The following is a 26400-nucleotide window of genomic DNA, read 5'->3' as shown; positions in this document are numbered from 1 at the left end:
TTTTATACTAAATTCCACTGAAAATCTTTTTTAATATATATAAATATATTTTGTTTTTTATTTGTTATACACACATGCATATATATATATACATATACATATATATATTCATATATACACATGTCCGTGTGGTGCATGCATGTGTGTATGTGAAGAACAAGCATCTTGGTGCCTTCTCTAACATTTGGGTTGATCCACTGACATAACCCATAACCATTGGTGATGAAATCATTCCCCTCCATTAATGCTCTTACTAAAATTTACCAAGAAGAGTAGTACTTTACCCTTTCAAAAATAGTATAAACAGCAATGTCATCTTATTTCAGTTCAATTTAAATATCCTAGATAGAAGATGTCCTAAGTAGCATGGTTTAACCTAAACGAATTTATATGCATATTCTAAAAACTCAGTTTCTACTTAACATCTATGATTTGCTAAATATAGTTTTATATTCTAATTTTAAAAAGAACTTCTGGCACACATACATTATATTTTAGTCATATTCATCCTATTGGTTCAGCTGTCACTAACTTGTCAAAGACTTGGGCCTAACTGAATTGCCTCAAACTCTCCCAAATTTACACCCTGGAAGAACAGCTCCATGGAATTAGATACTGGAAGATATCCTGAAGGAAATCACAATTTATTTGCTGCTAGGAAACCATAATGAATAGAATATGAATGCAAAGAGTATGCAACCCAGAGATGGGGCAGCACAAGGCACTGACAGACACACAAATCAAACGCATGTGCAGCAAGACATCCCCAGCGCTTACCACAGAATACCAGGGAAGAAAAAAAGAACCCAACTCACGTCACACTGAAAAGGCTTTTCTCCTGTGTGCGTCCTCTTGTGCTCATCGAGGCCCCGCTTCTGGCTGAAGGCCTTGCTGCACTCTGAGCACTGGTAGGGCTTCTCCTGTAGGCAAAGGGAAGAGAGCACCAAGAAGTTCAGAGACCTAGTGGCTGGGTGCTGAGCCTCCACAGAAAGGTGACTTCTGATTGGCTGAGTCCTGAGCCTCCATGGAAAGGTGACTGCTGAGGTGGAAGATGCCTTCCTCCAGATGTGCAGTGTGCTGCAGCAAATTCGAAGGGTGAGATGATCAGTTTCAACACCTCATAAGAAATACCAATGACCACCATTTCTGGACACTGTAATATACTAGCTGAAAGTGACTGACTAGAGTGAGACAGAGCCTGTCCTCTGCAAATACCTTGGGTGCTGTGATCCAGCTTTAATTATTTCTTTTAGCTTATAGTAACCATATAATTTTACGATGGCATTTTGGGTATTGTCACCAAAGAAAGCTGAGAACCCCTCAGCTAAATGATGCAATTATAGACTCCAGATTGAATATTTCAGAACCAAAATTTCAATGCAGATTTGAAGATAAATTTTAAAAAACAGAATTCACCTTTAATTGATATATTTTAACCTTGATTACCATTTTTTTTCTTCTTGGTATAGAGTTCTTTTTATTGAATATAAATTTTTTTTTAAATTGAGACTTTTCTTGTTTTTCTCCTATAGGTTCTTAAGTATGCATCTGAAAAGGGAGAAAGTGCCCAGAATTCTTAGTCACCAAATGCTCCCCTTGAAAAGAATTCCAATCTATTGAAGAGTAGGAACAGCAGGAGAGCGCATACTGGAGAATTCCTGATCTAGCAAGTAGTCCCAGAGAACCAGAGCCAGTACCCTTCATCCACTAACTTCTCATTACTCCTAACCAGCCTCATTGCAAAACATCAGCCCTCACTCGTCAAGCACAGGTAGACAAGTGTCCTGGATGAATGCTGCAGGGGACCACAGATGATGGTAGAGGATGTGTGTTCCACCCCGTACGCTGAGAACTGTGAAGTCTTCATTGTCCCTGGAACATAGTCCTCCCCTTCCTGTGCAGCAAGAATCCACACACAGGACCAAGGGTAAAAGGGAATATTAATTTTTCTCTCTAATTCACTTCCCCTTAGGTTCACTGAGAACCAGAGTGGTTAAGACAGTCACACAGAGGCTGTCAACAAGGAACCATATTATAGTGAAAAGTTAGGAAGTCATAGACACTTAAACCTCTGTAGAGTTAATAGACGAGAGGCTGAGTGATCTCTACCTTCCCCAGGATACATGTGAAGTGATTGACAGGCACACGTGGCTGAAATATGTAAGCATGTTCCGATACCATTTGGTATGATTTGAGTCCATAAGGGTCCAGGTGTGAAAGGTTATGTCCCCATTGGTGGCACTACTTGGGGGCAGTGCTAACTGGTAGAAGAAAATTAGGTCACTGGGGGGGTATTCCTTGAGTAAATTGTAGGGCTCTGCTTTCTTTCTTCTTCCTTTCTGCTTCTCTAGCTCCCTTCACCATGAGGTGAACACCTGATTGCACCATGTGACCGGATCAGAAGCACAGCAGGGTCGAGTGACTAAACGCTCTAATACTGGGAGTCAAAATGAACCTTTTCTTGTAAGCTGATTATCTCAGACATTTGTTACAGTAACAGAAATACTGTTGTGCTTGTGAACAACCTGTCACTTTTAGATAAGATCTCATCCACAGTCATTGGTCTCATAATAATCTCACTCTTTTTCTTCTGTTGTCCACTTCAAGAACCTTGACTATGAGAACACAATCTGGGGCTACAGAGTATTATGGGAGTTGATTCTAATGTTCTCATGGAGGAATATGTAGAATGAATAACACACTCTGACTCATTAGCTGGATTTAACTAGACATTAATTAACATTAAATGATTAGGTTCTTGATTTATGCTGTTTCTGAATGATTACCCAGTCTAATTGAGAAATAGCTGGTCCTTTGTGACCTGGGAATCAATACTAAGTGGAGGCAATCTATTTATCAATTAAACTCTGCAATCTGTGAATGGCAGAATTAATTAGCCATCTAATTAGTCTACTCCAATCAAAGCACCATTTGGCAGAGCTCATTCAGAAGATGGCTTTATGGAGCTTTGTGCCTAGTACCTTGCTTACAGACAGCACAACACCAGCTGTGAGTCCTTGATGCCCTTCTATACAAAGGAGCAGCAACTTAATATGTAAAGATTTTTAAACAACTCTCAATGTCATTTAGGAAGCCAGTGGCAAAACAGTTATGTATTGATAAACCTTGTTGCAAATTTCTATGAGAAAGAAGTGCTCTCTCTCTCTCTCTCTCTCTCTCTCTCTCTCTCTCTCTCTGTCTCTCTCTCTCACACACACACACACACACACACACAAAGGTATGTTAGGACATGAAAATTATCTTTTGCTTCAAATTAATTTCATTTAATTTTCTTTTCTAGATTATAGCATTTTATTTTTATTAATGCTTTCCCTGTCTAGAGCTTAAGAAAATGATCAATTTTCCTGGATGATCATGTCTTATTACTTCTGGGGGAGTCTGATTATCTTCATGTACGAATTGTTGCTTGGGTGTAGGTACACATGTGTGCAGAGCTTCCCTGATCGTGCTGTACCTTATTTACTCAGGAAGGGTCCACTGTTGGTGTGGAGTTCCCAGCTTCAGGGTAGTCTTCTTGTGCAGTCTTCTCTTCCCAAGTGCTAAGATTGTAAACTGGCTGCTAGACTGCTTGATTTTTTATGTGGCTGCTGGGGACCAAACCGATCCCTACATGTGCACGTCAAGCGTTATATACTGAGTCATCGCCCAGCCCCGATCCTTATTTCTAAGTTTAAAAGCTCATCTTAAATACTGGCTGGGTAGAGTAGTGCGCAGCTGTAATTCCAGCACATGAGAGGCAGAAGCAGGAGGACCAGGGTCAAGGTCATTCTCAGCTATAATGAAAATTGAAGGCCAACTTGAACGGCATGAGACGATGTGAAGATAAAATGAAGTAAATTAACAAATAGTCAAAGAAACAAAAAAATTTAAAGTGACACAAAATTGCCAATTCTGCAGGCTAGTGAGGGGCTCAGTGGGTAAAGGGACTTGCCCGCCATTAAGCCGACAACCTGTTTTGTCCCCAGAACACATTTCCACAATGACCTCCACATGTGTTCACATATACACATGCTCAAGCTTGCGCGTGCACGCGCGTGCACGCACACACACACACTCACACACTCACACACACTCACACACACTCACACACACACACACACACTCACACACACACACACACACACACACACACACACACACACACACAAATTTCAACTGAACATCCCTGTACCATGAACTTGATGCAGATTTCTTTTTTTTTTTTTTTTCCGGAGCTGGGGACCGAACCCAGGGCGTTGCGCTTCCTAGGTAAGCGCTCTACCACTGAGCTAAATCCCCAGCCCCTTGATGCAGATTTCTTAAACACGAAACTTCTATATACACAGAAAATTTACAATTCCCCATTTTTTTTCAGCAGAATGGACATTTCTTAACCTTGAAGACAAACCATGGGGTACAGAAAAGTAGGACCTTGTAAACTGAAGTGCTGGGTTGCACTTTTAAAGGATCTGGAGCAAATTTGACCTTCTAGTTTCATCTGCAAGATGTTATATTGATATCCATGGTGAAATACAGAGTTTACAGTATGTAGACCACAATGCAACCAGGTTGATTCCTTCTACATAGACCACAGCAAGGCCTTTCTGCCAGTCTTTCTACATATAGCTCAGAGAAGCCTGAACCTCTCACATTGGTTTAGGGAAGACTTCCTCAATCTGGGAACTATTGAAATAGAAGGCCAGGTGATCCTGGGGTGAAGAGCCTGTACTCAGTATCCACTAGATGCCAGCAGCATACCCATCCCAGCAAACCCCAGACACTGGCTCACATCTCGGGAGAAGAGAGAGAGCAAAGATTCTTTCTACAGTATGCTTTTTGTGCTATGTATATTGAAAGGCAGCAGTTGTTGTCTAGTGTAGATTGTTGCAGAGTGATGCTTTATAAAATACAATAAAAATTCAATCACTGGAGAAATTATGTGCCTGAACATCATTGCAATGCCAACATGATGTGACGTAACACTTCTCAGCACATCTTTAGCTTCTGAACCACACTAGAGAATTGCATCCTCTAGAATAAAATTGCCTTTGCTGATAACATGCCTATGACTCAATGTTATCATTATCTAGGAAAATAAATGATCCCTCTACTAGAATATACCCAAAGCCTTGAATTTCATACTGCTGGAAGAGTAAATACGGCAAAACTACTTGTGTGATGTGACCAAGGACACATGGGGGTTCAAGACTTGATTCTCTCTGTTTCTATAAGTCAAAATTTCCTTATAAAAATTAAAAGACCTAAAATACTATGCTTATGTTACTATAAACAACACACCACCCCTTTTTCAAAGACCATGTCCTTTTTTATTGAGGAAAACCATTTTTGGATATCAGGTGGATGGACTTTAAAACATCAAGCTACGATAGGCCTTTAGAGATGATTCCGTGCTCTACTGAGGGCTTGTTGTCAGCCACAGAAATCTCAGCTGGTGGGCAGCTGACTTCCAACACCTAAGCCCGCATGTCCAGGGTGAAATGTGGAGCCTATAGTGTGTAGACATGTAGCCAGGTTGACGTTTCCACCCGGACCACAGTAAGACGTGTCTGTCTACCAGTTCTTCTGCAGGGGTGTTTGAGGTGGCTGGAGCAAGATCAGTATGTGTGTCTCCCATAGCACCTCAACCATAGCTTTTTCATGACCTGTAATATCCTAGACCACTGACTACAGGCCAGCCCTGACCAGTGCTCTTAGCATGGCAGACTCCAACTCCAGCTTCTATAGACTGTGTGGCCAAAAGATTACTACTGTGTCCTGTAAAATAGCAAGTCTGTGCAGAAGCAGAGCTACAGCTTAGAGGAGAATTTGCGACTGTGGTCCTTCCAGTTTCTATTACACACAGCTAATGGGGCAGATCTATAGCCCATAGGACAGCTGGCCATATATCTAACAGCTCTGCTTAATGGCCCCATTTGTGAGGGCACATGTCTTACCAGCTGCACCCAATCAATGTGTTCTGAGCCTCCCTCTAAGAAGCAGCCCTGCCGAGCAAGCTCTCACAGATGTTTACAGCTTCTCTGGGTTTCTACTCACCATCTTATTTTTTATAGCCAGTGTGGTCTTTCAACATATGACAAAACACACCCTTGGACTAGTAAACAAAGCACCTAAAAATTACAACTCATAGGGAAGCCTTTGAAAGCTAGGAGAATATTTAAAGCAGGTTTCTACATAGCATGTCTGTAATTGCTTTTGCATTGTAGCTAATGGAAAACATACATCTTATAAACCAGGAGAATGAACTGCACAATCCACATATAGGAAACTAAGAATAAGCACAGTGGATGGAATCAAATTTTTATCTAAAAGTGTTCTAGGAGACACCTGATCCCTTCCTTACTCATTCCTTCGTGAGGTCCGTGCAGTGATTTGTAAACTGAGTGGGTAGGCAGGAAGTCCGACTCTGTGCACTGAGGCTGTACAGGAGCGTATCAGGGATAAAACAGGGAAGGGCCATTCAAACCCCTTCAAAATGAGCTTTGCTGGAGCTACATGCATGACTTCAGTCAGTCACTGGAGCAGCAAGACCAAGAGCAGGGTAAACTCCCCTCATTCTGTCCTGATTGTACACCACAGCATTTCACCCAGCCTGATCACCCAGGTTGCCTGGGAATCTTTTTAAAAACTACAGATGCCTGGAGCCCACTCCCAGAAAGCCCCATTCACTGAATTGAACATGGCCGGGCACTGGTGTCTTAAGAGTTCCCAAGGTGATGTCCAGTGCAACCACAGGGGAGAACCTGCGATCTGGTCCGTGTCTCTCTAAGATGGGCCTCCTGAGCAGCTAACTGCAGCAGCAGTGATGGCCAGGCCTGTGTGCTCCCCTGCTCTTACACTTCTCTCCCACTGCACTGCTGCTTTCCCTTTGGGCTGACTGCTTAATGCTAGCTGGCAAGGGGGTAGAAACACTTAAATATCTCTTTTCATTAGTCTATTAAGCAATGCTGGTAATTTTCTATGTTACCCCCACTTTACAGATGAAGAAGTGGTTTAAAAATATGCCGGAGGTCACACTGTCAGTCAGGGAGAACAGAATTCATACGATACAGTTTGCGACCCAAGAGCACTCTACAACCATGACTGCTGTCTGCTTACGAAGCTCCTTCCCTTCTCCTGTCCCTGTGAGCAGAGCCCAGTTCTGTTAAATGTGCACTTCAAAATTGACTGTACTACTCTGAAGGAGGAGGATGGTCCCCAGCTCAGTGAAGGCAGCTGGTTCAGGCTAAGCCTCAGCCCGTACCTGTTTAGAAGTTGGAATCAACAGAAGATCGCCAAAAATGCTGACTCCTGTAGCCCACTCCCAAAGAGAGGAGGTTTCAGACTGGGGTTGTGTGCCTGGCTTTGGCACTTTTAAAGGACATTTGATGATTGTGATTAGTAGATATGTTTGCGAAAGGCTGAACAAGGTCAAGATGGCACTGGCAGTGCTGTTGCAGGTGAGGCTTTACGTGGGAGCATGAGAAGTGACAGTGTTCTGAGTGTGAGGAGATAGTAGACAACAAATCACGAACACTCCCGTAAATTTGAGGAGCATTGTATAAATGCAGAAATGACAGAAAGTAGAATCCAGCACGGTCACCAACTCTTATAGTTAAGAGTCATATCCAACTAGTCCCCAGTGAAATGAATTAATTCATTCTCCCTGCTTCCAAAACTAACAAGCACAGGTCTGACATGTGATGAAGGCAAGGGAATCCGCTTCTCCATAAAACTGTACAGTTTATTCAGAGGTCGGTAAGAGAAAGAGATTATGTAAATACAACTCCTTACAAGAGGAATACCTAATCCTAAAGAAATAACATACTATTCTGATTTCTCCGTTCTGAAAATAATATGAGCATAGCACAAAGTTGCTATTGCACATGTGGCTAATTCATCCATGACCAGCAGGGTATTCGAAGCAGCCAAGTTCATGTCAACGGGTAAAACGAAGCCATCAGCAGTGGGCAAAAGTCAGAGGAAGTCATATCAATGTAAACTATATCTAGAGTCAACACCCTACACAGATGGCCAGGAGTTAGCAGAAATGCATCTCTTTCAAGTTCAGGAAATTCTGGGGAGAAAAAAACCCCAACTAGCAGGTCTGTTTGTACAGGTGAGGATTCAGACCTGACTTGGTAGAGATCTTACTAGATTTGAATAACTCAAAGTCATAAAATGCTTTGACAAAAAACCATAAAAGACTTAAAAAAGAGAAATAAGATTATTGCAATAAGTGAAGATGTTTTCATATATCATCTGAAAATAATTAACATTTTTAAAGTACAAGAGCAACTTTATAACAATTTAAATTCAGAAAATTAATGAGTTGTTTCTTACTATGTTTACCCAACACTTTTTTTTAAATTGTAAGTAAATTTGAGCTCACTGGTGTTTCACAAATGGGGATTTGTAGAAATTTTCCACCACATCTAAGGATATTACACAAAACTCACCAAGCGGGTGTGTATTTCACTTCTAATTTTAGTTCTGGAAAATTAAAGACTAGCACTTTCTCCCAACCTGCTTTACGTGGTCTCTGTCCCCTTATGAGGCACTCAACAATGCGTTTCAGGAACTACCACGGGTGTGACCAACTCTGTGTATCTGTCCAGGACTAGCCTGCATTTGACCCTGACAGTCCTATATTCAAGGAAGTTCATTTTTCAGTAAAACCAAAGAGTCATCATTATATAGCAAGACAATGTCCAGATATCCTTTGAATTCCCCTAGGTTGGGAATGATGGGCTGAAGACACTTAGATGGGACTTAGTCAAGGGACTGTAGGCATCGTCCCTGTAGTTTCATTCAGCTGCCTCTTGGAAGGACTCCATTCTAGATAAGAAGAATTTGGTTAACAAAACCCCTCCAATGCCTCAATCCTTCATCCCATCTGAATATAGTTACAGTGTGTAACCTAAATGACAGAAGGAACCTAGTCATCTAGGATCAGCACTCAGGAGATATTTACTGAGTTAGCTCTTTCCCCAAAGGATGGAGATGAAGCTTTCACAGTCCAACTGACATGGATCCCAGTGCTGGAAGCACAGGAAAGAAAGAGAAAAAGTGAAGAGTCAATCACTGACTTGGGCGGACAAAATGCATTTCCTTAGCAGTGGATGCTTCTGGTGTTTGTTTGTTTGTTTGTTTGTTTGTTGTTTAAGGAAGAACATTTGACAGAGAGAATATTTATGAACTCTTTAGTCTGTTAGAAATTGCCTAACTCTTTCAGAATGTGTTAGGTGAAAGACTGGTTTAACCCAATGTGTTTACTTTTAGTAAGATAAAAGGCACAGAAAATTCCATGGAATGGCACCTTAAATTTGAACCATTCTTTTATACACAGATATGCTGCTTTAGCTCTCAGTGTTTGTTGCTCGATTTAACGATACTGTCTCTGCATGGGGAATAATAACACGTAAGAAAAGCTTCCAGCTTACCACTCCCATCTCCTGGTCACTGTCCCTCTCTTTTGTTTTGTTTCCTTTGTTTTTCAAGACAATGTTCCTCTGCATAGCCTGGTTGTCCTGGAACTCACTCTGTAGAACACATTGCCTTTGAACTTAGAGACCTCTGGATCCCAGGGGCTGGGATTAAAGCCATGTATCACCACCACCCAGCCTCTCTCTCTTCATAACTGCAGTTTGCAATTGTTGTTTTACTAGCAGCCAGGTATTCTCAAGGCAAGTTATCATAAACAACAAACTCAGCAGAAGATCCAGTTAATAGAATTCTGATTTTGTACAGAGAAAGAAGCTAGAGTGAGGCTCACTCAGGAACTCAGAACTAATTCAATGAGCCTGTTTCTTGTCTCTCAAGATATTATACACCACCATCCTCCAAAACAGGTTATCATATCTACAGGTACCAAATGTGAACTATGAGGGTAATCAGTAGACCCCTGAGACTTGAAGTTCAGTATTACACGAAAAGGAACATTTAGCATTCAGGAACCTCAACATAAGACAGAGGTTGAGGGCTCAGTCATGTCTAGTCAATGTCCCCAATAAGATAGAATTGAATATTTAAAAAGTCATATATTACCTGCTGATAAATTGCCTTGCATGTTAAAGACTGTTTCTATGTGGAATGTCATGTTCTTGGCATTGACATGATCTCTGCTTACATGTCTAAAAACAAAATGGTTAGACCCTTTAGTTTGTTGCCTCAACAAAGCCAAATATGCACAATAGGTACAATGCAGCAAAGTATTAAACTAGATTTCCATTGTCATGGCCAGTCAAGTGTATTCATTCACTAAAGGGAGGCAGTAGCAGGAACTGGGCATCACAGAAAGGTGAGGGAAGCACACGTACTTATGCCCATAAATACATGGATACAGATATGATGTGTAGCAATAGCAAAGTTGTAGCTCCAAGAATCTAATTCAATGCAACAGAGAGTGGTTTTTGGATTCACTGATAAAACATGCAGCCTGTTGTGTATTAATATGTAAGGTAGTCAGGGACTTGGGCCATGTTGAGGGTCACAGGCTACAGGGGTGAGTATGGACAAGTACTTGGTAAATCTCAAGGCAATCCTGATGTTTAAGGAGCTTCTTAAAAGTTGGCATTTATGAGCAAAGGAGAAAAGAATCACTAAGGAGTATCTGACTTGGTGACAACTAGTCCTTGAATGAATGGTTTAAGTCACTAGCAGTTTGCCCTATGCTCAGCCACTTATCTAGGGGCAAATGATTTCAGATCTGATTACTAATCTCCAGAGTGCTCCCAGCCATCGTACTCCATACTTTATGGTTTCCAGAACAGCAAATCTAAAACCAGTAATCTATTCATCTGTTATAGTCCATCATCAAGGACACAAGCAATCAGTTCCATCATAATAACTGTAAATCCTAATTCCATAAAAAGTCCTTAGGAAAACAATGCATCTGTCTGATATGACTTTAAAATATAAATAAATAACATTTGGTGATGAAAGTGTGTTTGGAAATCTGTCCTCAATTCTGGTTCCTATTATTTCCATTTGCAACCTTGAACTGATATAAGAAATTAAATTATACATGAATACATTATTGACTCCACATACATTTAAAAATATCAAATCTTCATGATATAAAAAAGCCTTCTTGGCTTCTTCAAGTGAATGTTCCCTTGTACTCATTCTCTCCTCTCTGTCCCTCCCCTTTCGGGGTGTGTTGTGTGTGCGTGTGCACACGAGTATGCACAAGGATGTATGCATGCATTTTTGAGACAGTACCTACACTATAGTTCAGGCTAACATGGAATTCACTATGTAAGCCAAGCGGGCCTTGAACTAGCAGCAGTCCTCTTGTCTTAACATCCTGGGTGCTGGGATTACAGATGCAATTGTACGGTGTAAATTCTCATCCATTTGCCAATCAGGCAACATCTTCCCTAGTGTTCCACTAGCTTTGCCTTGGATGTCTCTATGAGACTTTTATATCTATATTTGAGCATTCTCTAGAGAGGGACTGAGGTCACATGAACACATGAGATCTGAACTTCATATTTCCTATTAGGGAGACCTGGCATATAGGACAGTTATATAGTATACTTAATTTGCCTGGGAATTCTTACATGTATGATTGTAAAAGGATTTCTATAAATGAGAACACAATTGGCTAGACAGACACTTTTCTGAGCTCATATTTATAAACTCCGCAGACCCCAAGCCTGCACAGAAATGTTTGAATCTAGGACCACAGCAGGAAACAGTTTCCTTGGTAATAGAAGATGACTGGCACAGCACACAGAGATGATCTACTCATCAAGTAAAGAAACGCAAAGCTAGAGGCCCAGCATCTCTCAGGACCAGCAGATCTGACTTCAGCATAGGGTCACTCAAACGCTGAGAGACTAATGGCTGCTTTTAGAGAGAAAATGAAGACATCCATATTTATATTTTAAGCTGATGCCTAAATAGATGACCTAAATCAGAGGTTCGCAACCTGTGGGACTCATATAAAAATATCCTGCATATCTATATTTATATTATGATTCATAACAGTAGCAAAATTATAGTTATGAAGTAGCAACAAAATAATTTTGTGGTTGGAGATCACCATAACATGAGGTGTGGTATAGGGTCTCAGCATTAGGGAGGTTAAGAACCTGAATTCCTAAGGTCTTGGTTTTCCTCAGGAAAGTGGGATACCATCAACGATAAAATCCAGGCACTTTCCAAATTCTAAAATATTGACATGAAAGTGTTTGACAAATGGGCCCAAGAGGTTCTTCATGGGCTGGATCACAGGGACATTTTCTGACTTTTATATCAACTTGACCTATGACCTATTGTGGTTATGGAGCTGAAGGAGAAACTGATGCTAATTCTAAGAAACTGATTTATATACTACAGAATGCAGTACATTATAACATTGTGATAACTATACAGATATAATACAATTAACATCACAAAATATCTAATTTTAATTCTTGATGCTGATTACTTCTGGGTGAATCTAGAGAGTATGGATACTTCACTAAACCTGAGAGTTTTCAATTTCAGCATGAGATAGTATACCTGTGCCTTCTCACCTTTACAAATGGCTACAAGACGACCCAGGAAGGTTATCTATGTCTTATATTGAACAACTTTTATCCATGTGTAACCACAATATGCATGTTAATAAATACCACAATTCTAAACTGAACAAAGCCAGACAGATATTGAAAACATAATTAGATGGCTTTACCAAAAAAAAAAAAGAAAAAAAGAAAAGAAAATTATGTATGAGTTTCATTCAGTGTATTATTGCTTTTGGAATCTACTAATGGGGATTTATATAAATAGATGTCTTTATTTCACGAATCCTGTGATACTTTAGTAATTACAGCTCTCCGAATAGAGTGAAAAATAAGTAAAGTTATGTTTAGAAAGAAAATAGTATAGAAAATTATATTATTTTCCTAAGAATAATGTCTATTTCTTTTAAAATTAGCTCTATACTGTCTTTCATAAAACAAAAGAAAACTCAGACAGCATGGACCACACTTTCCGTTTAATCTTGCAGTATGTTATTAAAGTCTAAAGATAATATGGTATTAGGAAGGCAGCAATCAGCATAAATGCTAAATATTTATAGAATTTATTTTAGCTAGATCATCAAATTGCTGCAAAGGTTCTTTGTTCATGTACCAGCTTCACGAGAGTTAGTGCACATCCTTGAAACAGCTGGATAAATTACCACATAGGGACGACAGACGAACATGAAGTTGTTCTATGGCACCGTGCTACGAGGCCCTTAAAAGGATGAATTTGAGTTCGACCCTGGAGCTGCTGGAGTGTCCCTGAACTGAAGAAACATCTGGACACCCAAATAGAGACTTTCATGTTCTTTAGCCAGCCCAATAGATGCTTCGTGAGTTCCTGCAGTGTACTGAGCAGGCAGCGAGGCCTGGAACTGAAAAACAGCCCCTTTTTCTCCAAGATTCTGTAGTTTGAGGGAGACAGCGACCTACTGGGGATTCTTTCCATCCTTTTAATGGCTTTGATCGATTAGACAGCTGCTTGTTACTGCTGAGATATAAGTACTATTATGAAACTTCCAGGATACCTTTCCATTCTGGCTCCTGTTGTGGTTCATAGGGGTCAGAGCCGGGTTGAACTATTGATTGCTTTTTTGTTCTTTTTGTAGCTTGCACAGCACTCTCTGGCATGATGAAAGCTCATCTACAGGGAGGAGGTTTTTGGATTAGATGGAGCTTGAATCCTCATAGTCCTGTGTTCAAGGAGCGTGGTGTCTTCAGCAATAGGGACTTTCAACTTCTGGAATGCACCCAAGTGAAACAGGAATAGCCTGTATAGTTTTAGGAGTCGATTAGACTCCCCCGACCAACAACTCAAATGGAAAATTTTCATGCCTGGTACTGGGGGTTTGTTAGATTGCTCTTGGGGGAAACACAATCATCTCAAGTGGCATAACATCATTAAAAATATATAATTGTATACACATATAGCTACACATACACATATCTCACATGTAATGTTAGGTAAATATAAAATAAAATGATTCTTATAGCTGTACCGAATACCTTAGTGATATTTATCCCCCTCACCCTTATTTAAAAAGCTTCCTTTTACAGCAGAAAGAAATCATTACTGAAAGCCATGACTAGTCAAGTGCAGAGAACAACTGACCATAGGGTGTCTGTCCCCAATGGACAGATGTACAATACAACACAACCTTTATACCTAAGGCTGAGAGGATATCACACAAAAGAGGATCAGAAGATTGTGAGAGTCAGAGGACAAGAAGTCTTCCACAGTGCTGGAGAGATGGCTCAGCTGTTAAAGGCTAGGCTCACACCCAAAAATATAAGAAATCTTCCACAAAGTTTTCTCTTCTAGATATTAGCACTATAGCTTCTTAAACAAGACTTGAACAATAACAACACTAGCTGACATTCCAAAACAAATGGAGAAAATCTCATAGGGCCTACTTCTAGGTGAAGATCTACTGTCAATTAATGACTGCCTACAAATGGAGAGACAGCCTTTTAAGAGATCCCTCTAAGTGGTTATCCAATACCAAGTGGTCAGACCTAAAAGCATACATACAAGTAACACTAAACGGACTTTTATGTATGTATGTATGTATGTATGTATGTATGTATGTATGTATGTATGTATTTATATCTGTGTGTGTATGTGTGAGTGTGTGGTGTGTGTGCATAATAATTTTTTTAAAAAGAAGCCATGAAATGGCGTGAAGAGGTTGGAGTCATAGGACATGTCGGAGGGTGTGAAATTATGTAATTTTATTTTAAAATTTTAAAGGAGGAACAACTCTACTCTTGATGTTAAGATGCAAGTTTTTTGAATGATTGGCAGTTCAACATTAAGGAGCTGAAGGGGTTTGCAACCCCATAAGAACAACAATACTAACCAACCAGAGCTCCCAGGGACTAAACCACCATCCAAAGAATACACATGGACAGACCCATGGCTCCAGCTGCATATGTAGCAGAGGATGGCCTTGCTGGGCACCAACGGGAGGAGAAGCCCTTGGTCCTTCCAAGGCTAGACACGCCCCCCAAGATTAGTGGAATGTCAGAGTGGGGAGGCAGGAAGGGGTGGGTGGTTGAATGGAGGAACACCCTCATAGAAGAAGGAGGAGACTGGATAGGGGGTTTATGGACAGATAACCAGAAAAGGGGATAACATTTGAAATGTAAATTTAAAATATCCAATTAAAAAGTCAGTGTTAGATAACTTATTTTTTTGTTTCTCTGGACTTAAATTGCATATGTAGTTCATAGGATTGTTGTGATTTCCTGAATTGACTTCGGACATGTAAGTACTGGGTGCATTATTGACTCATTTAATTGTTAATAAAATCTGTATGCTCATTTTAAAATATACTTGTGTATATCTAACATTAAGTAATGAGTTGATTTATGACTTATATATTCTTGAAATTTGATCTTTTCTAGATTAATAGTTATAAAATCTTTAATCTTCAAAGACCAGGCAGGGAAGTTGTCATAGTAATACTAAATACTAATTCCTAGCTATTAAATAGAGTCTATATATCTAAGACCTTATCTTATGGAACCAGATTCCTTATTCAACAGCAACAATGATCTCTGAGGTAAGTAAATGCAAAATAATATGTGGGTAAAATCAAAATGAGACATTTAAAAATGGCATTACTGTTTGAAATACCAGACAGCTAGATAATGGTATAATATACCTGCTCTCCCTTACACTTTTATCCAGCTTCCATTTATTTCAAACAAAAGAACAGCAAAGACAAGCTCACAGGAAGCAAGTTTCTTAATATAATTAGCTACATAATGTCACTGACACATTGTCCTTTAAATTCTCACTAAAGTCAGGGACAGGATTAGCTGCCACTTTACGTGCTTCCAATGACTTCAGCATCAAGTAATTATGAGTGTGTCACAATTTATTTTTAAAAATTGTAGAAATGTTGTGTGCAGGTTGAATTGTAAATGTGCTTAACGACAATGTTTGAAAAGCTATATTTCTGGCTTCTAGTGCAACTGAGAGATGGCATCCTAGTGAAAGAAACAAAATCACTGAGTGGTGCCTTTAGTTAATATGCCAGCCCCCACATCTCCTTTCTCTTTCCCCCTGGCCATGTCCCTCACTGTGATGTGCTGCTTCTCCACAGACCTGTTGCAACAGACCCACACCACCTAAGGCTCTAGTCTCTCAAACTAGGAGCCAGGAGCAGTCTTTCTCCTTTCAGTTGCTTATCTCTGGGATTTTGTCACAAAGATAAAAAAATAAAATTGGCTAACATGCACCCTACAATTTTGTTCTTGTAGTAGTACCAATAACTGCAGCCTTAGAAACTGAGTTATAACATTATTAGTTTCAACCTATGAGACCACTTTTGTAATATAAAAAAATAATGCAATATAAAAAATTTAAAGAGCTCAAGAAAGGGAGAGTTGTTTGGGGTGAACATCTGTTTTTATTTTATAGACTTTTATTTCTAATAAGCAAGGGAATCCTAAGGCTTATAGCTTATCTTATTGCTTCATTCCTTCACTGGGAAACCAATAAAATCATCTCTGGATTATAATACTGTAGACTCAATCTTGTCTTCCTGTCTTGGTACAGAAAGCTTCTATAACCTGCAGAGCTTGCCTCGCCCTATACGCTGTGTGTCTTCTCCCCAGCACGCCATGCCCTTCCTAGTTTGGGCTTTCCTTTATCCCACAAAACACTCAGCTTCAGTGCTCATAGCACTCAGGCATGTGTCATGGCCTTCCCACCTCTATGCCTTTTCCTTGAATTCTCACAGTCGTGGCTTGTGGTCCAGTTCAGACTTCCTGGCTGGACCCTGCTTGGTTTCCACAGGGACACAGGGACACAGGGACACATTAGCTGTTTCGTCTTCCACACTGTTAAGTTCCCATCAAGGACACTGTGTTTTCTCGGTGAAATATCCAAATGTCCAAAACAGGTTCTTGCCTTGCATCTGGGCATATCTACATCTGGGCTCCTGGAAATTTACCAGGCTGTAAAGTTTGGTCCTTTCAATGTTGATGAAATCTATTCAGAGAGTCTCTACTCTTTTTACTGAAATAATTATAATGAGAATAAAATATAAATCCATCTGACAAGTGTATATGGAGGAATGAATGAGCAAACTAAGAATGACATCATGAAAAGAATGATATAAAGGTGGAGAGTTTGGGCCAATTGAGTGTAATCAAAGGCACCAGTGATACAGTGAGAGAGAGCTATTTAGAAAGTAATGTCTGCTAGGAGCTTTAAGGAAAACTAAGTTCTCCTGAGAAAGAAAGGTAAGGAAATAAGATATGGACAGCTTGAATTACTTTAATTTTATCTTTACCTAGTACTACACATTTAGCAAATATGATCAATTTGGGGGAAAGAACATAGTTATGACTGGCTGAAGCCAACTGGACCTGCGTGCCTTGGTAAAGAAGATGTGCAGAGAGATGAGATGGTGAGGAGTCTGGGTTACTCAGAGGCAGCCACTGAACTATGAACTATGGGCAGTGAGCAACTAACAGGACTGACTGCCTTTGTTTTGATTTTAATTTAGTAGCAGATTCATGATCCAAGTTGATTTTTGCAAACATTGCTATGTCTCCGTTAGATAGACCAGAATTTCTTTAACTGCACTTCAGAGACCCTACTAGCTCCAGTGAGATGTTAGTATTCTAAACGAATCAGTCTTTTACTCTCTTCCTTGGTTACTCACATTGTACTCCTTCCTGTGCTCTTCCAGGCAAAGGCTATGGTAAGCAAACTACAATAAAGTGTATCTTGCACATCTCAGAAACTTTAATCTGGTTACATAGATTCTAAAACTCCGGGAGTAAGGCAAAGTATGGGATGGTATACTCCCTAGAGATGTTAATAGCTGACCCTCCGTCCATTTGCTGTGGCGTTACATCATTTCTGTTGGCCCCTCAATCTCTTTGGGTTTCAGCCCAGAAAAGCTAAACTGCTCTGTTCTTTTCTTGTTATCCTGTGCATCTCTCTCTATCAAGCTTTCTCTTTCTCTGACCTTTCCTTGATAGCACTTTCTTTAAACTGTAAAGTTTAGCCTTGTGTTATTCAAATGCTGACTTCTGTGCCCTCATACCTTATTACAATTCAGACATGGCTTTGTTATGTTTATTCTTCGATGCTCCCACCTAAGTCTGTAGAAACATTGCTCCTCATTCATTCTCTGCCTTGCCAATAAAAGCCAGTGAGTGAATAAAGAGCTCAGAGAGACTAGGCGGGACTTCTGATTCCAGGATGGAGAGAGTGGAAGTGAAAGAGGAAGCCAGGAGGAGGGTCAGAAAATATCAGAGGAAGAGAGCTGGATCAAGAAGGATGAAAAGATTCAAGTAAAATGGGAATGTTGTCTGGGAGGAAACCGGACTAGCTTAGAGGTTTAGAATGGAGTAATAATTGCTTAGTATTTGGCTTGTGGCAAGGGGTATTAGGTGGTTAAACACAGCTGCCAGATTAATTCACTGTTTGTGTTTATAGCAAAAATATTTCATTTTACAACTACCTCAGTTCACAACCTTCAGGCTGCTATCTTCAGTCCCATTCAAAGCATGATGTCCAGATCTTCCTGAGAGCTAAACCTATGTTACTTCCACTCAAAACGAAACTATAATCGTGACTACCTCCTTCACCTCAGCTTGTCTCAATTCAAGTCATACTTTGGCACTCACCCTCAGCCTTTGTGGTCACAGTGAGCAAAACTTGAGCCAAACCTGTAGGGAACTCTTACTTTGTTCACCTAGACATTTCTGCCTAGCCTACTGTCCATGTTTGTCAACCATTCCCTCCACTCCAGCATCCTTACAATCAAGTCATTCTTTCCTATTTGATGCAGGAGGCTTGCAGTCATTTGCATTTTAAGCTTCTGATGGTTAACATATCATAGTACCAAACCACCAAACAAAGAGTACACATGGAGGGATCCGTGGCTCCAGCTACATATATAGCAGAGGATGCCCTTATCTGGCATCAGTGGGAGGGGAGGCCCTTGGTCCTGTGAAGGCTCAATGCCCAAGTGTAGGGGAATGCTAAGGCAGAGAGGAGGAGTGGGTGGGTGGGTGGGGAGCACCCTTATAGAAGCAGGGGGGAAGAGGAGTGGGATAGGAGGTTTGTGGAGGGGAAATGGGGAAGGAGGATAACATTTGAAATATAAATAAAACAAACAAAGAAACGAACAAAAGGTTCTAAGACCCATCCTTTCCTTAAAAATATTCCTTTCTGTTCTCAAAGTGACTCATTGTCCTTCAGGAACAGGGATTCTTGCCTTTATTTAACCTTAGCATTCGCCCTTCACTCGTGCTAAGGCAGCTTTGTTCATCTGGAAGAAACTCGGCTCTTTCCTTCAACACCTACCTGATCCATTATCTTGATGCCTTGGTAAATATTGAGGGAATATATATAATTCTATATAATACATATATAATTTGTACACTGTATACAATTACTATATATTTACATACATAACACAAATATATATTTTTAAGTATAGTACATTTAATATGAATAATACATATTATATACATTGTTATAATATATATCACGGTTATATATGATACAAGATACATAGTATATACATATATATATGTATATGTATATATATAATTTAAAACTCCAGATAAATCAGAAATGTGTGCTTCTTAGAACTTCTTAGTCATCTATTTCTGATTGGCTTAGACACCTATTTCCGGATGTAAATTGTATTATTTACTATTTTCCATACAGCAACAGCCGCTGATTGTGACAATAATCTTCCTACATTTCCTTACCCATTGCGGATAGAACAGTCAATATAAGGAGAACCAAGTGTGCCCCTATGAGGAAGTTAAAATATGTACCTCTAACACATTAAAGAACTGAATGATAAGTTGCATTGTATGTTCAGTGTTGTTTCTATTATAGTAAAAGGTACAAAAATGGTGGTGGTGGTGGTGAGTTTGAAGACTGACCTATCTGAAAGATAAATATAAATATAGAATTGAAACTAAAATGCGCTATGGCGTCAGTATAACAGCATCTTCTCTGAGTTGAGCTTACACAGTGCAAATAACTCTCAGAAAATATGCTGTGGAGACCACCCCTGTATAGCTTTTGCAAAATGTCTTTTGGTTCCTGACAATGGTTTGACTGTTGTTGGTAATAATCTTAGTATGCTCTATAAAAGCTGGATTTATGTGCAAGGAATATTTAGAGTTACTCATTGCTTTAACAGGATTTTAAAGCAAAGCTGCCCGAGACACAACATGGAAGGAGAAACCAAAGGACCGGAAGTGAGAGTTAGTGCGAGACTCTCTCTAAACTAGGTGTTTCTTTTTGCTCAGTTGTTGGGATTTACTATCTTTTTTCTGTCAGTGCTTGAGAACTCTTGGTACACATGGTGCTGTCTCCCAACATCAGTCAGAATGCCTGTTTGAAACTCGAGTGAAACACATTTAGTATCTTTATAATTTGTTTAATTTGGTAATGCATAGGAAAGCTTATCAAAGTCCAAAAATTACAAAAAACACTTTGATTTAATAAAGCCAGGGGAAAAATATAGTACTTATTACAGTCTGTCCAAGAGCTCCAAAGCCTCATTGTTGAAGGCACGGTCCCTAGCTAGCTGTAATGGTAAATGACTGGGAGGATTCATAGTTCCACAAACTATGATGACTTAGGGAATACTTGTGGGGATGAGTCCCCAGCTCCTCCTTTGCCTGCCTCCTCTCTCTGGCTGCCATGACATGGAATGACTGTTTTTCCTGTCCCCTTCCTCTATGGTGTTGTTGCTTTGCCTCAAACTTGAAGTAGCAGACAACTAACCTTAGACTGAAACCTATGAGATCAGGAATGACACTATATCTTAAATTATGTATCTAAATTATGCATCTCAAGTAATGCATCACAGTGATGGACGGACAGGAAGGAGCACAGTAGGTAAGGAAGAAGCGACTATAGGCAGCCTTACATTGATGAATGTCTGTGCCTTGGTTTCCCACTTTTTCAAAAAGGATCATGGCTTGCAGCTTCTAGGAGGCTTAAATGAATTACAAGCTAATAAATCTGAAGGCATGAAATCATCCCTGAGATATGTGACTTGGCATGGTTGGTCCAATCTGCAGTTACTGGACTTTTAACCACTAGTATTCTCAGTAATAACTTATCTTAAAGTAAAGAACGAAGGTCACCAAATTAGACATCATTATTTTCTTGAGTGCAACCAAAACCATATGCTTTTCTTTCTGTAACAATTTACAGAGTCTCTTCTATAGTGTGACCTTTCTGTCTTTTAAGAATCAGTGAAACAATGTGCACTGTGGTCAACAGCACTTGTTTCTACTGTAGAGAACCAGAATGCTTTTTGCCTAGATACTGGCATCTTTAATATAAACACACTTTTGTCATTTTATGGTTACAAAAATACAGACTAACTTTATGATGATGATGGTGATATGATTATGATTATTACTATTATTGTGTGTATGCGTGTGTGTTCACAGGAGTCCTGTAGCACACATGTGGAAGTCAGAGAACAGCTTGCTGGAGTCAATATATACTTTCTTTCTTTCTTGGGGGAAAGGGGACCTTATTTTATTATAGGCCATCAAGGGAAACCAGCTCGAGAGCTAAAGGCAGGAACCTCGAAGCAGGAACTAAATCCAAGATATAGAACTGGCTGCCCAAATGCTTGAATTACCCTAGATCCCTAGAACAAACGAAACTCAAGACGGATGATCAAAATGTGAATGCTTCACTCCTTCTTTAAATGAGGAAAAAGAATACCCTTGGCAGGGAAGGGAGAGGCAAAGATTAAAACAGAGACTGAAGGAACACCCATTCAGAGCCTGCCCCACATGTGGCCCATACATATACAGCCACCCAATTAGACAAGATGGATGAAGCAAAGAAGTGCAGACCGACAGGAGCCGGATGTAGATCGCTCCTGAGAGACACAGCCAGAATACAGCAAATACAGAGGCGAATGCCAGCAGCAAACCACTGAACTGAGAATAGGTCCCCTATTGAAGGAATCAGAGAAAGATCTGGAAGAGCTTGAAGGGGCTCGAGACCCCAAAAGTACAACAATGCCAAGCAACCAGAGCTTCCAGGGACTAAGCCACTACCTAAAGACTATACATGGACTGACCCTGGACTCTGACCCCATAGGTAGCAATGAATATCCTAGTAAGAGCACCAGTGGAAGGGGAAGCCCTGGGTCCTGCTAAGACTGAACCCCCAGTGAACTAGTCTATGGGGGGGAGGGCGGCAATGGGGGGAGGGTTGGGAGGGGAACACCCATAAGGAAGGGGAGGGGGGAGGGGGATGTTTGCCCGGAAACCGGGAAAGGGAATAACACTCGAAATGTATATAAGAAATACTCAAGTTAATAAAAAAAAAATAGAACTGGCTGCACGTGGCTTACAACCTTTCTCAAACAGCCCAGGCCCACAATGGGACACTGTACACAGTGGGACCAGTCCTCCTACACTAACCAACAACTGGGAAAGTCCTCCACAAACATGGTGACAGGCCAATCTGATGGAGGCAATTTATCAACTGAAATTCCATCTTCTGGAACATGTTTACGTTTCTGCCAAGTTGACAAAAAACAAACCAGCACATCCATTCTCCAAATATAACTTACTTTGTAAACAATATTCTTCAACAAACTGTTGTTTAATCTTTGCTTTTACAAATGATCAGTTTTCAATACGTGGGTCATGGGAACCACCTCAAATCATCCATCTCCTTAGCATGTGTCCATAGCTGCTGAGCCACTTCACAAACCCTAGACTAATTCTTCATCAGATTGACTTAAGCCTCTTTATTAATGCTAACTGTGAAAGTATCTTGAATATTATGTATTTAAATTATAATACCTGTTTAATCTTTTACAGCTTACATTGTAGTTTATATTTAGCTATAATCTGTCTCTCTTTCTCTCTCTTCTCTCTTTCTTTCCCTCCCTCCCTCCTTCCCGCTCTCCCTCCTTCTCTCTCACTCTCTTTCTCTTTCCCTCCTTGTGCTAGACAAGGTCTCTAGTGCAAGCTGGCCTCCAGGTCCCTAGGTAGTTAACAATGGACTTGAAATCCTTCTTCTCCTGCTGCCACCTCCAGAGTTCTAGGATTGTAGGTGGCACTTGTGCTGGCCAGTAAGCTGAGGAACACATGTGAGCACAGGACAGCTGGCACATAGCACTTTTAAAACATATGAGCCCGAAGTTTGCATGTGGGAAAGGTATACAGAAGAGAACAATGCAGGGAGATGCAGGAACAGCACAGACAGAAAACACACATGGCAAGTGGTACACTCTGGAACACATTCAGCTACACTCAGCATATCAAGCATGTTCTCTACAAGCGATATTTTCTACAACTAAAGTTTTAACATTTACTTGGCACTTTGTCATTAATACACCCTACATACTGACTCAAAGTCGAAAAGTCAGGACATTTTGGGGTTTGGGTTGTTTTTCATTGACTTTTAAAAGTTTACCTTCAAATTCTACCCTAGATGTTGACATAACTTCAGTTATACCACTTTCCTGTTCTCATGTGCTATTAAATATGTTTCCTTTAGAATAGGTATGGCTTCCTTATGATCCACAGAAATGAGACAGAATATGGTCTTACCCTGGTGTGAGTACGAATGTGCATCTTCAGTCCGTCATTTTTACTGAATCCTTTTTCACAGTATGGGCATTGATAGGGACGCTCACCTACAAATAAAGTGTCCATGTCAGAGAAACGTAACACAGCAGGACATGCTCAGAGCCACTGCTCCTCACAGGGGCTCACTGCTAAGGATGTGGTACAGGGACAGCTGGGCAGGAGAAGCGCTATAGTAGAGGAGGCACACAGGGTGTTCTCTCTAGCCAATGCAGCCAACATCCAACAAGTAGCCCAGGATTTGCTGCATGTCCTTCGAACCCTTGAATACAATTACTGTACTAATCAGAAGACCTTGTAAAACTATTTTATATCAATCTGTTCTATGACCATTCTCCTCATTATGAAGATCTTTAACTTATATTTTTAATAACTTTGCTTATAAAAGTTTCATATAAATAAAACTGGCTCAAATCTAAGCATTTCAAAAGAGCTTATAAAGCATGTTAAACAGAATCATTGGTATTTAAGCTACCCAACAACTGAGCCACACTTTTTATATATAACCAAGTAGCTCTAAATTAAGGCTGTAATTTAGAAAATGGGAAGAATGTTTTTCAAGACAAGGGAGACCATGCATGCATATACCACCCCCCAAAAACAAAATTTCTATTTGAAAATGATAAAATGTGGCTGTCTAATATATGTAAAAAAAGAATTCAAGGCTGTACTCATCAAAGCATCATTATTTGTAATAATAACATAGTTCCAAATCACCAGCTTTCTTTATTCTTCATTGAACAATAGACAAACATGACAAACATTTCAATATGCTAGAAACTTGCTACTGTCCAAGATCAGTAAAAGGAAATTAAAAAAAAAAAAAAGCTTCCTCGGCAACTACAAAATTCTGTCACTCCTTGTCTCAGGGCCAGGCCTATAAATTAGAGGCCTGCTCTTTTGGATTCATCTTGAGTATCCCATGAGTCATTTCAACAACCCCACTAGGGCAGCAACAAGCGCTCTGTTGTTGAACCTCACCTTTCTCCCCCCCCAAAAAAAGCTCTACTTCACCTCCCTCATCTCACCACAGCTTCATGAGATGGAACTCAAGACTGACCTAACTTACACTGAGACTGACCATGTGCTGGAAGCTCCAGCAGAATGACATTTTCCATTTTAGGAGATCACCTTGGCCACTGTTTAAATTACAACCTCAGAGTGGCAGGCATTCAGTTATGTCAAAAAGTATGGATCAAAGTATGGTTTGACTGGCACCATAAAATTGTTGCAATCATCTATAGGGGAAAGAAAATATGAACAGCAGCATCAGCCAAAGCAGGAATGAATATCTTTAAAGAACAGTCGAAGTTTAGCAGCTGTTATAATAGAAATACACCTATTACACTAGCCAAGTATACACTTGGAATACTTAAAGTCATATTTATGACTGTAGAGCATTTGGTGTTTCATGGCAGAATAAAGGATTACAACTTCTAATTTTCACATTATGATGATAATCATGTTGACTCAATCAGGCCTTTGATTCCCTTAGACTTGAGTTTTGTGCAGGTTAATACTTACAGATCTATTTGCATTCTTTAGCATAAAACCAAATACACTGAACCTAATAGAAGAGTCAGTGGGGATAGCCTTGAACACCTTGGCACAGGAGACAAGTTCCTGATCAGAACACCAATAACACAGGTATTAAGACTGGCAATTAATAAATGGGACCCCAAGAAACTGAAAGGCTTCTGTAAGGCAAAGGACACTGTCAATAGGACAAAATGGCAGCCCCCAGAATGTAAAAATGTTTTCACCAACTTCACGCCTGACAGAGGGCTAATTTCAGAAATACATAAAGAGTTCAAGAAACTACACATCAACAAACCAAATAAACAAATTTAAAAATGCAGATCTAAACAGAGAATTCTCAGCATAGGAATCTCAAATGACCAAGAAGTACTTGAAAATAATTTCAACATCGGGGAAACAAAAATGAAAATGACCCTGAGATTTCATCGTACATCTGTCAGAACGGCTAAGATCATAAACACAAGTGACAGCTCAAGCTGGTGAGGATGTGGAGCAAGGGGAACTCTCTGCCATTAGTGGTAGGAAGGAAAATTTGTAGAGGCACTTTGAAAATCAATAGGAAATTGAGAATCCATATATCTCAAGACCCAGCTATACCACTCCTGAGCATATATCCAAAGGACATATCATCCAACCACAAGGATATTTACTCAACTATGTTCATAACAGCTTTATTCATAATAGCCAGAATTTCAAAACAATCTAGATGTCCCTCAACTGAAGAAAAAATAAAGAACATAGGGTACATTTATACAATGAAGTATTATTACTCAGCTTTAAAATTTTGCAGGCAAATGGACAGAACAAGAAAAGAAATCATCTTGAGTAAGGCAACCTTGACCCACAAGGACAAACATGGTGCATACTTACTTATAAGTGGATATTAGCTATAAAATAAAGAATAATCATGCTATAATCCACAGACCCAGAGAGACTAAGTATCAAGGAGGGCCCAGCTGAGGATGCATTTATCTTCCTGGGAAGGGGGAATAGAGTAGATATTGAAGGTGGACTGGGCATGTGTAGGGATGGAACAGGAGAAACCACATGGTAGTAGGGAGAGAGTAGTGGAAAAGACATCTGGAATTTTGGGGTATTCTGAGTTTAAGGCAGGAAACTAAAGCAGTGGAAAGTCCCAGGAATCTATGAGGGTGGCCCTAGTTAAGACTCCTAGTAATAGGGAATGATGAGCCTAAACTAGCCATCTCTGATAACCAGACAT

The 26400-nt window shown here is 40.0% G+C and overlaps 1 protein-coding gene across 5 annotated transcripts in view; it reads right to left on the bottom strand.

Moving 5' to 3' along the window:
• Prdm5 (PR/SET domain 5) overlaps positions 1 to 26400 on the bottom strand; it is a 162156-nt gene that overhangs the window by 8688 nt on the left and 127068 nt on the right. For 4 of the 5 annotated variants that reach the window (XM_063286722.1, NM_001427515.1, XM_063286721.1 and 1 more), the window contains 2 exons: positions 23604 to 23689; positions 816 to 920 (listed from right to left, as the gene is read on the bottom strand). In XM_063286722.1, coding sequence (XP_063142792.1) covers positions 816 to 920; positions 23604 to 23689 — 191 coding nt within the window. Of the gene's footprint in view, positions 1 to 815; positions 921 to 10052; positions 10131 to 23603; positions 23690 to 26400 lie in introns of those variants that run through there. The other variant, XM_039108695.2, reaches the window with a different exon arrangement.

Source organism: Rattus norvegicus, chromosome 4 (genome assembly GCF_036323735.1).
Source record: "Rattus norvegicus strain BN/NHsdMcwi chromosome 4, GRCr8, whole genome shotgun sequence".
Taxonomy (NCBI): Eukaryota; Metazoa; Chordata; class Mammalia; order Rodentia; family Muridae; genus Rattus; species Rattus norvegicus.
This window is presented reverse-complemented; position numbering and strand designations above follow the sequence as displayed.